A 15,717-nucleotide genomic window follows, 5' to 3' on the forward strand; every position below is an offset into this window, starting at 1 on the left:
ATAACACACATTATATGATGAGCATTTCTTTTGGCTAGCCAGCCCAGCTAGTCATCAGCACAAGGAATACCACGTTATACTACATAGTCACGATTTCTGGTTTACAATGATTTTTGTTGGCCTCCTCCTCCTTCACCACCATCTTGGCTTCTAGCGTCTAGAGAACCTTTGCAAAAATGTTTTCTTCTTCCTAGTTGTAGTTTTATAGCTGTTTTGTAAACAGTATGCCGAGCATGAATAAAAACTACAACTAACACATGTTGAAAAAACAAAAAAAACAAGTAAGAAAAGCGTTAAGTTCGGTCGGGCCGAACTTTTTATACCCTCCACCACAAATTTCAGCCATTTCGGTGGATTAATGTGGCCACAACCTTCAAAGTACCGAAATTCGGAAGGTACCGTTCTATGGGGGCTATATGATGGCGTGGACCTATACCTACAAATTTCTGGGGGAAAGTTTTATACGCCTAAAGAAGACTAAATACCAAATTTCAGCCATATCGGTGTGATAATGAGGCTAAAACGTTCAAAATATCGAAAATCGGGAGATATTGTATTATGGGGGCTATATCAACACATGGACCTATATACACATTTTATGGTAAAAATGTTTCTTAGCCTCTGGAAACACAAAATACAAAGTTACAACCGATTCTTTGGTCAAATGGGTCTAATACATTCAAAATATATTAAAATGACGCGTACTTTATAAGGGGTCTTATGTGGGGACTATACCAAAACGTAGACCTATATAACCCAACTTTGGTAGGAATGTTTTCTGGCCTCTGAAGACACAAAATACCAAATTACAACCAATTCTGTGGTCAAATGGGTCTAATACATTCAAAATATATTAAAATGACGCGTACTTTATATGGGGCCTTATATGGGGGCTATACCAAAACGTGGACCTATATAACCCAACTTTGGTAGGAATATTTTTTGGCCTCTGGAGACACAAAGTACCAAATTACAACCAATTCGGTGGTAAAATGGGCCAAATATCTTAAAAATTCCTTAAAACGACGACGCGTCACGCGTCATTTTGTATGGGGGCTATACGAAAGCGTGGACCTACATAGCCCGCTTTCAATACCAAAAGTCCTACGTAAATATAACATATTTTCCCAAAATTTCATCAACCTACGTCAATCCGTTCGGACGCTAGAGTGATTTCCACAGACGGACAGACGGACAGACGGACGGACATGGCTATATCGATGTAGAATTGCACGCTGATCAAGAATATATATACTTTGTGGGGTCTACAATGATTATTTCGAGTAGTTACAAACGTAGTGACAAACTTAATATACCCCCATCCTATGGTGGAGGGTATAAAAACCAAAAAAATTGGCCAAAATGAAGCAAAGAAAAAAACATGCCATACCATGGCATATGGTAGATAGATAATCTTTCTCCATAGAAGAGGTTCTTAACATTTTGGACTCAAAGCTAGCCAGTGGACAATACCTGGCTGGCTGCCTAGGAAAAAAGGGCAACAAGAACAAGCTTATAAAACTTAAGCAATCAGCATCTGTTAATCTTTTAGAAGAAATTTTAAGATAGCTTGAAGTTTCTGTTTTTTGTTTTGATTTTCAATAATGATCATCAAAAGAGCCCTTGTTGGTGTTGTTGTTGTTCCAAAGATATCGTGTTATATCAATAACCGAAAAAGGGTGGATCTCAACAAATAAAAATGTTTTATATACTCCCTTTTTATCAACAGCAAGGCAACGAGAAAACAAAACCCACAATCATCTTCTTCTACTTAAAGGAAAATCCCCCACCTAAGTTTTGGGCCACGTTTTCTTTAGACACAAATCCAGTTTTGTGTGGCTTTTACTTTAAGCTCTGTTATATATTTCTGTTTGCCAAGAATTTACAACTATGTATGCCATCTCAATACAGATTTTTTGGTATGTTTTTTTTTTCTGGCCATAAACACCCGCACTCAGCCAGCCAGCCAGCACAGCAAACTCTTTGGCATGCCAGACGTGTGTTGCTTTTTGAGAAGGATGCTTGCAGGGTACAGACGGACAGCCAGCCGGTACAAAAAAAAAATCGAGCCTAACCATTGTCTTGTATTACACATTGGGCATCACCATGCCAATCCATACCTAACTTCTTAGACGTGGCCACAAAACCAAGAACAACTACGAACAAAATTTAGTTTAACGTTATTGTTTAACAATTGTTGTTTTATACATTTTTATATGAATTTCATTGTTGAAACTTTTAAAGCGCGTTTTTTACATTATTCGCAACAATAATACCCATGATCAGTCTAAAGACAATAAGGTTTTCAGCAAGCAAAAAAAAAAAAAATCAATACATATGGTCAAAATGAAAACTGGTTAGAGCGACTGGTGCTGCTATTGCTGAGTCATTGTTGTGTGTGGAAAGGCAAATTATTGGTGGGAAAATTGTTTAACAAGGGAAATTTTTTGAAATAAAATCTAAGCAGTTTGCCCAAGGATATGCTTTCTCTAATATGAGCCTGAAAGTAGGCACCACAAATATACAAGTAGGGTACCTTTTCAAACCTAAAAACAAAAATTGTCAAAAAATCGGTTAAAAAAAAACAATAATAAAATGGATATTTCAAAAATAAAATCTAAGCAATTTGCCTATGGATAGACTTTTTTAATATGAGCCTGAAAGTAGGCTCCAAAATAGGGCATTAGCTGGAAGGAAAACCTCTAGAGAAAGGTAAATTTGTAAGCTGTTATTATTTTAATTTTAAAATTTGCTATTTCTTTTTTGAGTGAAGTGCAGCATAAAAGTATGCATTATTATTACTTATGAGAAAAACTCACATTTGAAATTTATTGATAAATGTTTTATAGTTACTTAGGCACATTTCCTTAATTTAAGTGGGATTGGAGCCTAAAAGTAGGCACAAAAAATTATTTTTTTATAAAAACTTATTCTCTGCTATTTGCAAAATTAAAAAAAAAATATTTAAATATCTTTTAACACAATTTCTACTTTTCGAGATATTAGAGCCTAAAAGTAGGCACAACAAATTAAGTTTTTCATAAAGATAATCCTCTATTTCCTTTATCCTTTTTGGAAAATAAAAGTTTTCGCATTTTGAAGTTATTTATGCATCGATGAAAGTATTTTCGACATTTAGTCGAACTAGAGCCTAAAAGTAGGCACAAAAATGTAGTCTTTGTTATAAAATGTGATTTTCTATTTAGCTTATCTTTTGTGGAGAACAGCAATCTTTCAATTTTAAAGGTGCTCAAGTATATTTTAACATATTTTCAACTTTGCTTTAATTAGAGCCTAAAAGTAGGCAGTAGAGGTTAAAATAGCCTTAAAGTTGATCTGCAGCAAATGCAAATAAAATAATTGCTTCGGATTTCGTTTTTTTTAATATTTTCTTCTATGTTTTCCTACTAAAATTTTCTAAAACGACACTTTTTAGCTCCCCTCTCAATACAAGTGGTGTTTGAGCCCAAAAGTAGGCACACAAATTTGAGTTTTTCATACAAATGATTTTTTGTGGTTTCTCCTTTTTAGAAAATAACAATGTTATTAATTTGTAGTTATTTAAATATCTTTAAACACATTTTCAACTTTGCGATTAAATAGAGCCTAAAAGTAGGCACATTCATAAAAAGAAATTTTCTGCAAATGCTAATAGAATGACTTCTTTTTGGAAATTTCTTACTTTTCAAATTATTTTCTTCCAAATTTTCCTACTATTTTGTAAAGGATATTATTTTTAGTTATCCACCTAACATAAGCGGAATTTGAACCTAAAAGTAGGCACAAAAATTTGAGTTTTTTTCATAAAAATTATACTCTATTCAGTTTCTTCTTTTTGAAAACAAAAAATTTTCTTGTTTCGAAATTATTTAACCACCTTTTAGCACATGTCCTCCATTCCGAGAAATTAGAGCCTAAAAGTAGACACCATAATTTAAAAAATATCTTAAGAAAATATAGGTAGAATAATTTCATTAGCTTTTCTGTATTTTTACATTATTTTCTTTCTGGTTTTTTTTTTACTTTTTTAAAGGACATAAGTTTTTAGCTCCCAACCCAAAATTTGTTTAGGTTTCTTTTTTGTACTGTCCCTCAAAGCCATCAACGTTAAGCCAAGAAAAAAAAGAGTCAAGCATTGAAGTTTCATGATACACATGTTTAGATACGTGGCGACATAAAATTAAACACACTTAAACATTTTTCTTTGGCTAAGCAAAAGTAGCCCATTGCAGAAGACTGCTGCATCATGTTTTGAGCTGCTTTGGCAAAATTCGTGTCTTACGAAAGTTTTGCAAACGGCCATTGATTGTTTACATTTCAGAGCCCTTTTTCGTCTGGCGATTGTTTAACCGTATTAAGCGCCTAGTTTTGCTGCAACTACTAGCAAAGGGAGCGAGAAAAAAATGCTCTGATCTGTTGTGTACATTAATTGAAAGCCATTAAAGGTAATTTTATGGGAGGCGTTAAGCCATGAAACGTGTAACATGGCCATTGACATGATGATGGCCAAAAATATCGAGAAAAAACTCCCAAACAACATTGTGAGAGACATAACAAAAAGTAGAAAAAAAGAAGAAGATATAGCTACAATATCACAAAACCAGGAAGACCTAAGCAGTAGACAGCGGCAGCCTACTAGTCAGCCAGCCAAGAAGATAAGTAGTAACTAAAACACTCAAACTCTTAGACAAGGCAATGTCGCAAGTTACAGGCTTTTAAGCTACGTTTTTCAAGCTATTTTAAAGGGTTCAGTTCTAGTGGTGTAGCCTTAAAATATAACTAGAGTTTGTCAGAACAGCAGCCTAAGGATTTATACACACGTTTGTGGTAGTTGTTGAGATTTTTTTTTTGAGCAAAATACGGGTCAACATCCATGTTAAGATGTACTACGACCAGGATTTTTTAGCTTATGTGTGTGCTCATGTTTTAAAACTGCTAACAACCATGCTAACATAGTTTGGAATTTGTTGGAATTGATGTTGAAATAGCATTTTAACACAACTTTTTTGGTTAGGTAGAAGACGAGGCTTTAATACAATTTAAAATAAATACAATTTATTAACATAATATTTCTTTTCTTTTTCATTTCAGGTTGCAAATCATTTTTCAAACGTTCCGTGCGCCGCAATTTAACCTACTCATGTCGGGGGAGCAGAAATTGTCCCATCGATCAGCATCATCGAAATCAATGCCAATATTGCCGCCTCAGAAAGTGCCTCAAAATGGGAATGAGACGTGAAGGTAAGTTTTCATTTTGTTTCTATTTTATTTACATTGCTATCCCTCAGTTTTCTCTGTCTTTCCTCTCTGTCAGTTTTGTTTCATAGTATGTTGTATGGGGTCAATTAAAAGTCAAATTAGTAAAGTCTGACCATTTGTCTATAATTGCAAAATGGCCCACAACAGCAGTAGCAGCAGCCAACAGCTAGCTGGCTAGCTATTTTTTTCCCGCTGATCACATTTTTGTTGTTTTGCAAATTGCTTGACGTTGTTTACTTTTTAAAAATAAAACGGAAGTAGCACGAGTTTAATAGACAAAATGTCAAATAATTGGCATATATATGTTCGTTTTTTTTTCGTTTTTCGGGGCAATTGTGAAATTACTTTGTACTTTGACAAGTGTGTGTTGCAGTATTTAGTTTTGTGTTGTTGCTTTTATTTAAAGCTTAATGAAAGGGAAATTCTTGTCTTCCTATGCTTGTTCCTATTTGTGTGTTTGTTGTCTCCTATAAGCGGATTATGTTAAATTAGTCTTTAGCTAAATATGGCAAAACATTTTGTTGAACAATTTTTTTGCGCAAAGCAAAGGGGTTGTTGTAAGTAATGATCATAACTTGTGCTAGGTTGCCAAGTTTCCATGGCTTCATAAGGGAAAATTTTTGCTTTTCTAATATTGTGAACCTCAACAGCTGATTTGGGACTTTTAAAGTATAATTTTAGGGGCATAGGTTGCAAAAAATGTTTGGTGAAGATAATTATTAATGCTAAGATGCCAAAAAAAAAAATTATTTCCTTATATTTTGCACATAAAGAGCTGATATTTGCTTCCTTATACATACTTTCAGGGGCAACATTTTTGTTGTTGGCAAATACATTCTTAGTAAAGATCATAAATTGCCCTACCTTAGAAGATTTCTATGGGGTTGTAAGCCAAAGAGTCCAGTTTCTAATATTTTTAAACTTTCCAGCTGATTTTTATTTTTTAAACATACTTTTAGGGGCAAGGTACTGTTGGTAGCCAGGAATTGTTTAATAATTATCATAAAATGTACTAAATAATGCAGTTTCTATGCAATTGTAGGCAAGCTAATTTGATTTTCCAATATTTTAAACATTACCATGTGATTTCGGATTTATTAGGCATACTTTTAGGGGCAAAGGGGTTTCAGAAGACATGGAATTGCTAGCTAATGATCATAACTAGTGCTATTGTAAACAAAAAGAGTTAAATTTTTTAGTATTTTGGACCTTAAAATATCGTTTTTAAAGCAAACTTTTAGGAGCAAGTTATCAACATTTTAAAGTAAAAATAAATTGGTGGGAAAATAAACCGAAATTACTAAGAAAATTTTATTTTAGCACAATTATGAAACAAAACGTTGAGTTGAATTTTCTATTGCCTTGTTTTAGGCGAAACTAACAACAAATGTATAATTTTAGGGGTAATCAACCAACATTTTGAAATTAAAATACACTTGTGTTAAAATAAACCATAATTTAACGATTAAACAATTATATGAATATTCTCTTGTCTACTTTTGGGCTCAAAAATACCCTAAAAAATCAAAAATTATGCACATTTAAATAAAATAATAGCATTTTAACTCTTGGCTTAGGAAATAAATAAATTTTCATTTTAGGGCCAAACAGCTGCAATTTTTAAGCCTACCTTTAGGGGTAAATGAATAATGATTAATAAATAATTATTATAAATATTTATTTTAAAAATAATCAATTCATAACCCAAACATCTGATTTGATCATTTTAAAGCAGACTTTTAGGCATAACAGCTTAAAAATATACAAATTATGCCAATAGTTTAAAATATTTATACCAAAACCCATTCTTTCAATCACGAATCACTGTTTTACTGTTTGATTATCTTTGCACCTATTCCCAAGCCTGGTGTCTTTTTTCTCTTAAATTGTTTCCAAAAAAAACCTTGAAAATTCCCTTTATTTTTCCCTTTAAGGGTTACATTTTTATGCATTTAAAACAAGTTTTTCAACCTTTTTGTGATTTGAATTCCTCCAAAAAGCCCAGCAAAAAAATGTCATCGCAACTGTCTAATTGTAATGACCTTTATGTATAAAGGTGGTGGTAATGGTGATCTTCTAGATCAAAAAACTTGACCATTTTCAGGTTCAAAACAAAAGAAATAAAAAATTGAAATAATTATTTCACAAAAATTTTCTCACGTTTTTCTTTTCTATTTTGTTGGTTACCTTTGGATAAGGAAGGAAGAATAACAAGATTTCTGTTTTAATATGATAATGTCTGAAGGTTAATGTAGACAACATACAAAGTTAGAAACAAGTTCAAGTAAACTGGTCATTCACAACCACCACTACATGGGCACTAAGTTAAAGGTGATGATCTATATTAGCCTACAATTAAAAAAAGAAGGGTTCACATTTACCACCCAAAAAACAGGAATTTTTTGTTGAGTTTACATTTTTTTTTTTTTGGAAACTAAAACAAGTGGCTTTATATATAAAAAATGTGTCTTGTTTTTTTTTTTGGAAACTAAAACAAGTGTCTCTCTGTATTTCTTGGTATGTTAAACAATTACATTATTCTTGCTTTAACCGGGGCTAAATAATTATTTATGATTTTCTGCTGGTCGTTGTTATTATTTCATAGTCATCACATCGTCATGTGTAAATAAAAAAACCTGTCAATTGTAGTGCAAATATGTTTCCACAGCAAAAACAATTTGCCCGTTTTTTTGCTACTAAACAAATGCAACTGGTATTTCAAATTAGCAAAAATTGACATTAATAGTTTGATGCAGTCAGTGCAGTACAGATAATGGTATTGGTGAGGAAATCTCTATATGCAATCGTAAATTATCTTTAAATCAATGCTTTGTTAATTATTCTACTAGTATTTGTTGTGCTGTTGTTGATAGCTTTGGCGGCTGCTGGCTGTCAAAGTCAACAAGTTTGTTTGTAATTGAATACCACCAAAAGTCAAAGACATTAGTTAGATTGTTGCGAAAAGCACACACACATTAAATTATAGTATTTAATTATGGAGTTATTTGCAAGAGAACTTGGCCATAAAAAATAGTGATTTTATTTTAGCAGACAATTATGATTGTCATAAAAAAAGGTTGGTGTCTTGACTAACAAAAATAGGAAATGGCCCTAAATGTTTCAAATAAAATGCGCCACATTTTTTCCCTCCAATCTTTTGCTCTTTTTATTCTCCTTCTTGTCATTGAGGCCTTCAATCAAGTGTTGTTGAGTACTTAATTACTATATAATTCAATTGTTAATTAGTATTTGCATATGTGTGTATGTGCGTCGCGTATTCTAGTCTTCTTTATAGCCTACAATATTTATTTATTTGCCTAGCTAGAGCTATTTGAACAACAACAGCACTAGCAACAACAAGTTAGCTAATGTTGTGCATTTAAGTTCTAGCGCAAGAGAGAGAGGTCAGCTAAAGGTGACTTTTTAACTAACACCATTTCATGTTTAATTGATGCCAGTTTTATTTTGTATTTTTTGTACATGTTTTGCGGGTTATATACTATAATTTATGTATGTTGCGTAGCCACCAAATTGACGCATACTATATAACAATTAATAATTGTTATTGGGCGATGATTAGAAGCTAAAGAATGTGGTAGTAATTTGGAATATTTTGTAAAAGAGACAGTAAAAATATAAATTTTCACAAGAAAAAAAATTTTGGTTTAAAGGAAAAAATTGAAGCTTTAAAAAATATATTAAATAAATAATAAAAAATATATTAAAAAAAGTAAAATTAAACAAAAATATTAAAAAAAATATTTTTAATCAATATTTTTAGTAATAAATATATAAAATATATAATAAATATTAGATATATTTTAAATAAAAAATATTTGTATTAAAATAATTAAATTTTTTATTTAAAATTTATTTATATTTAAATAAAATATTTAAAATAATTATTTTTATAAAAATAATTTCATTAATACAAATATATTTTTTTAAACATGTATTAATTGAAATCATTTAATTTTTTTTTTTTTAATTTTTTTAACAAAATATTTCTATTTTTATAAAAAAAAAAATAAATTTTAATAACATAAAAACATATTTTTTAAATATATAAAAAATATGTAAAATATAAAAAAAAATATTTTAAATAAATATTTTTATATATCATATAAAAAATAAAAATAAATAAATAATAAAAATTAGCAATAAACAAGCAATAAAAGCAATATAAAACCCTATTTCATTACATATTTTTATTTGTACAAAATATAGACATATTTGTTTCCAATAAAATATTTTTAAATAATTATTTTAAAACCAATAGTTCTTGTATAAAATACATTAATATTTTCATATTTTTGAAACAAATATTTCCTTTTACTTTTTAAGAAATATTTTTTTGCATACAATTTTTTTTATAAAACTATCTTAAAATTTATTTTTATTTTTTTAAATAAATTTATTTATTTTTTTAAATAAATATTTTTCAAATAGAAATATTTAATGCGAATAAAATAATTTTAAATAAAAAATTATTTTATTCGGAATAAATACTTTATTTAGGAATAAAAATATTCATTAAAAAAATTATTTTAAATAAAATATATAAAATTATGTTATTTGGAATAAATAAATTTGATATTTATTTAAAAAAAATATTTTTATAATAGTTTTTAAAAAAAGTGTATACAAAAAAATATTGCTATAAAAAATATAAGAACATATTTGTTTTAAAAATATAAAAATATTTATTTTTATAAAAAACAATTATTTAAATTATTTTATTTTAAACAAAATGAGAAAATAGTTCAAAATTATTTTTATAAAACTGAAATATTTTAAGAAATATCTATTTCCATTAAAATATTTTTAAATAGTTGTTTTTATAAAAATAGTTTTTGTATAAAACATTAATATTTTAATATTTTTAAAACAAAGAAAGAAAAAGAAAATCTTTTATTTTTTAATAGAAATATTTTTTTGCATACAATTTTTTTTTATAAAACTATCTTAAAAATAAATTTTTTAAATAAATATTTTTTAAATAAAAATATTTAATGCGAATAAAATAATTTTAATTAAAAAATATAAAATTATTTTATTGGGAATAAATATTTTATTTAGAAATAAAAATATTAAGTTAAAAATTTATTTTAAATAAAATATAAAATATAGTTATTTGGAATAAACAAATTTGAAAAATATTTTTTAATAATAGTTTATAAAAAAATTTTATACAAAAAAATATTTATATAAAAAATATAAGAAAATATTTATAAATTAATGTTGTTTAGAAAAAAAATATTGCAAAAACGACTATGGGATTAAGCCTGACTATTTTGAAAATAATAAAAATATTAATTTTAATAAAAAACTATTATTTAAAATTATTTTATTTTAAACAAAATGAGAAAAATAGTTAAAAATTATTTTAATAAAAATTAAATAGTTTTATTTAAAAAATAAAAATATTTTTTTAAATATATATTTTTATTTCAAATATATATTTTATATAAAAACTATTTAAAACAATTTTTGTATAACAAAATAAGGAATATTATTGTATACAAATATTTCAATTTCCAAATAGTTTTTATATATATTTACATACAAAATATTTTTTTATTTAAAATTATTGGGAAAAATAAAAATATTAAATATTTCTTTATGTAAAATATAGAAATATTTTTTAAGAAATAATTAAATAGTTTGTTATAAAGTTTTTTTTGTAAATATAAATCAATATAAAAACAAACATTTTTAAATATTTCTTTATATAAAAAATAGAAATATTTATTTGCAATAAAAAATTTTAAATGATTTTTTTAACAATTATTTTATTATGACGTCAATAATTTTTAATGCATCAAACGCCCAAAAGTATGTTTAATATTTTTTATAAAGTCTCTGCCATGATATTTTAAAGGGATATATATTATTTCTAATTAATTTTGTAAGAATACAGAATTTTTGGTTCATTTAAAAATACCTCTATATCTCCTAAAAGATGGATTTCATAATGTTGAACCCCTAAATGTATGTTTAAGATTTGTTATAGTTCTTTTATTTAAATATCTCAAAGTGTTGGGCATCTTTTCCAAGTTTAAAGGGATATATATTATTTCTAATTCACTTTTTAAAAATATAGAATTTTTGGTTAATTTAAAAATACCTCTATATCTCCTAAAAGAAGAATTTAATGTTGTTGAACCCCTAAAAGTATGTTTAAGATTTGTTATAATTTTTTCATTTAAATATCTTAAAGTGTTGAGCATCTTTTTCAGGTTTTAAGGGATATACATATATTATTTCTAATTAACTTTTTAAGAATATAGAACTTTTGGTTCATTTAAAAATACCTCTATATCTCCTAAAAGAAGGATTTCATGTTGTTGAACCCCTAAAAGTATGTTTAAGATTTTTTTTATTTAATTATCTTAAAGTGTTGGGCATCTTTTTCAAGTTTCAATAAGCCTAGAATATTTTCCCTAGCAAAAAAAAAACAATCATGGATTGTTTTTTCTGTTTTTTTTTTTTAATTCCTTGGATCTCCTTGTTTTTTAACACTCCCACAATTTTCACAATTCACAGTTCATATTATTTGTCTCTGAAAATTTTTTCCTTCAAACTGTCTTAAATATATTCATACTAAATATTATCAGTTCAAAACAATCTTCCTTAAGCAACGATTTTGTTGCCTTTGGGGCATATATTCATACAACTCATAAATGTTTTAACAATTCCAACAATTGTTTGCATATTTTTTTTTTGCTTTGCAAAGTGTTGTTTTTATAAGGCCTGGCCATAGGTTCGAAGAGGAGAGTGTGTGTATATGGCTTGTTTAAGGAACACACCTGGATTTTTTTCCTTTGCTTTGTAACGTCTTTTCCTAAAAACAAAACAAAAAAAGTACATTTATGAATTGTCCAAACAAAAAGACATGAGGCAAAATGTAGAAGAAGAAAAATAGTGAGACATTGAGCCAGTGAAATATGGAAATCAAGTAACTAATGGTCAGTTTGACCATCATGCTCAGTGAAGAAGACGAACAAGAACTCTTAGATTGACCCTCATTATTTAGGAGCAATTAAAATAAATATCTTTTGTTGTTGGGGTTGAAAGCTAGTTTTATTTACATATTGTCTACGTCTCCTCGTGTAATGGTCAAGGGGGTTGCAAAACTGGTTTTCAGGATTATTATTATTATTCTTATTCCAACTGACCAGTTTCTTTTTTTTTTTTTTTTTTGTCAAACTGACCAAAAGTCCTGGGAAAAGCAGATTTATGGTTTGCCAAAGGTGTTGTATCTTTTGGTTATTAAGTAAATTGTCTTCTTCTATTTTCTTGATACCCTTTTCTCGGATGGATGCTGTTTGCTATCATATCGGATACTTTGTTGTTGTTATTTTTTCCTTCAAGATGTTTGTGGTTATATTTGTAATATTTTGATTTTTAACGCATTGTGGTTTTGTGTTTTATGTGAAAACAATCACCAGCAGAGAGATTCGAATCTCTAAGGGAAGGAAGGTAGGGTGTGCTGTGGTTATGATGCTTAGATAATCTTTAACCCTTAACATTGCCATCACTAAGCCATCAAATACTTGAGTAAATAACCTCATTAAACACGTGCTTCCCCAGCAAGAGTGGTTTAAATTGAGAAGTGTTGGTGGAGTGCCAATAAATGAACAAGCACTTGATTAATAAGTCGTGTTACATGCCATTGATTTTAATACAGCTTAAAAGCTCTCAAGCACGTGCAGACTTTAGTATGCCAAATACTTTAAAAAGGCATGCCTTTTGAGGGAACATTTCCGTTAAAATATTTCTATTTTTAGGAAATTTTAGTTTTTTTTTTGAATATTTTGGCTTGTTAGCAAAACATGTTACCTCCCTCTCTTTCTTTGTCTCTATCAAAAGAAAATTGAATTCATTTCCCCACGAACCTTTCATGTTCTCTACTCTTTGTAATGCATTTTTAATTGTCGAGAGAACCACACCGAGAGTGAGAGACTTTATTACTTTACGAGCAGATCGTTAACTCTGTATGGGCTTTGGCTTGTTATTTCCTTATCCAGTGAATAATATTGGTAATCACAAGCAAAATAATTCTCATTCACTACAGAATATTTTTTTTAATTTTATTCTTTTTGGTGATTTCAAGACTTCCATAGCATTTATAAAATATTTAAAATTGTGGACATTTTTTTGCCAAATAAATAATTTCTCTTTAAATAAAATTAACCACAAAGTATGATTGTTATTATTCTCTGTGATTTATATTCCTCTTCTATATAGGCCCAACGAAAGAAAAATGTTGCAACAATGTTTTTTAACCTTCGAATATAATTATTTTATTTTAATTTTTTGTTTTGCTTTTCTGTGTTTCCGAGCTTGTCCATGCACTTGCCGTGTGTTTTTCCATGCGGTTTTTAGTGTTTACGGATTTTATGTAAATTTTTAATTAAAAGTAAATTTTTGGTGTCGTCAACAAATAAAACAACAACAACAATCGGCCAAGCAGTCGACCATTCAACCAAATTACAAATAAAACAAAAAAAATAAAAATTAAACAAAAATACATATAGATTTTATTTAACAGCCAACTGCAATACAATGAATTTTTGCCACAGTCTGTCTGACTATCTGTCGCTGTGTGTTGAAAATATTAAGAAAACAATTTTTCAATTCAATGGAATGAACAACAACAAAAATTTACATACATTTCGTACAAAATCCCCCTCGTATCTCTTCCTCATTTCACCCAACAAAAGGGTTGTTTGTCTGGTGCTGACGTCTTTGGAAAAATACTGTCGCTTTCTTGCTGTTGTTGTAAGACGAAGAACAAAGTATCTTCTTTCCAAGTAGTTCTTTAAGAATCAGGATTTTGAGAGGGTTGCTTTGCTATTCCACAAGACAATAGAAGAGATTGAGGTTGTCTGATTTAATTTCAACTTTTATTATGATATGTGGCATTATTTGGCAAGTTCGAGGTATACACTTTTCACATAATGGAAAAACAAAAAAAAAAAAAAAACAAAAACAGAAAGGAAGTGACAGGATATGCAGAAGAGAAGAGGGCTTGATGGATGACAAAGTTGAGTCACCGGTTTTGGGCTCTCTCTCTGTCGGGTTCAGCAGCCATTGTTTGGAGTGTGATGTAGTGGTCATAATAATTGCTGTGTGGAAGGTCAAATATGTTTGGAAATTTAAAGAAAAAAATTGCAAAACAAAAAAAAAAAAAATTCCAAAACAATTTAAATTTTACTAGAAACAAAAAATTTCAGTTTAAGAAAATTTTTAGTTTGTGTTAAAAATATAATATTTCTTTACATTTGTTCATATTTCATTGGAAAATATTGAAATCCATTGAAAATACAAATTTACCAACAAATTCCCTGATGGGAAATTTTTATTTTATAACTTCAAATGCTTTAGTTCCTCTTATAGATGTCAGAAATTTAGAAATTGTTGAAAAATTTACATAAACAAAAATTTCCCTTTGAGGGAAATTTTTATTTTCGACCCAAATAAATAATTGATTTAATAATTGTTTCTATTTTAATCCAAACCATGCATTTCCAGTAAAACTAAAAATTTCCCAAAAATTTCCCTTTTGGGAAATTTTTATTTTTTCATTTAATATCCTCTATATTTTCCTATAGATTTCAGAAGTATAAGAATTTCGGAAAAATATACATAAACAAAAATTTGCCTTCGAGGGAAATTTTGATTTGTTATTTATTTTCTTTAAATTAAAAAAATCCTTTAAAGTAAATTTAGTTTTTTCTTAAATTTTACTGTCTTTATTTTATAAAAAATAAAAATTTGAATTTTCCAAAGCCTCTACAATTTCCCTTCTTAATTAATCCCCTTAATATTAATCGAAAACCCTAATTTTTCAACATTTAAACTAATCTCTCCTTTTCTCTCTCTTCTCTTTTTAGCTGTTCAACGCGGTCGCGTCCCACCCACACAACCCGGTCTGGCTGGCATGCACGGTCAATATCAATTGGCCAACGGCGATCCCATGGGTGTTGCTAGCTTCAATGGTCATTCGTATCTTAGTTCCTATATTTCATTACTCCTGCGTGCCGAACCCTATCCCACCTCCCGCTATGGACAATGTATGCAACCAAATAATATTATGGGCATTGATAATATTTGTGAATTGGCTGCCCGCCTGCTATTCTCCGCCGTTGAATGGGCCAAAAATATCCCATTCTTCCCCGAACTACAAGTTACCGATCAGGTGGCTTTGCTGCGTTTAGTGTGGTCTGAGCTGTTCGTCCTTAATGCCAGTCAATGTTCAATGCCACTGCATGTGGCTCCACTGTTAGCTGCGGCCGGTTTACATGCCTCACCGATGGCTGCGGATCGTGTTGTTGCATTTATGGATCACATACGTATCTTCCAGGAACAAGTGGAAAAATTGAAAGCTTTACATGTTGATTCGGCTGAATATTCGTGTCTGAAGGCGATTGTGCTGTTTACCACCGGTAAGTT

General features: G+C 28.9%; 1 protein-coding gene across 1 annotated transcript in view; it reads left to right on the forward strand.

Moving 5' to 3' along the window:
• The window catches only part of LOC141397547 (steroid receptor seven-up, isoforms B/C-like), a 70,208-nt gene that overhangs the window by 13,962 nt on the left and 40,529 nt on the right, over positions 1–15,717 (forward strand). Inside the window, exons 2-3 of the mRNA XM_073973981.1 lie at positions 5,092–5,241; positions 15,159–15,710. Coding sequence (XP_073830082.1) covers positions 5,092–5,241; positions 15,159–15,710 — 702 coding nt within the window. The remainder of the gene's footprint in view (positions 1–5,091; positions 5,242–15,158; positions 15,711–15,717) is intronic.

This window comes from Musca autumnalis, unplaced genomic scaffold (assembly GCF_047663935.1).
Source record: "Musca autumnalis isolate F117 unplaced genomic scaffold, ASM4766393v1 scaffold_1, whole genome shotgun sequence".
Lineage (NCBI taxonomy): Eukaryota > Metazoa > Arthropoda > Insecta > Diptera > Muscidae > Musca > Musca autumnalis.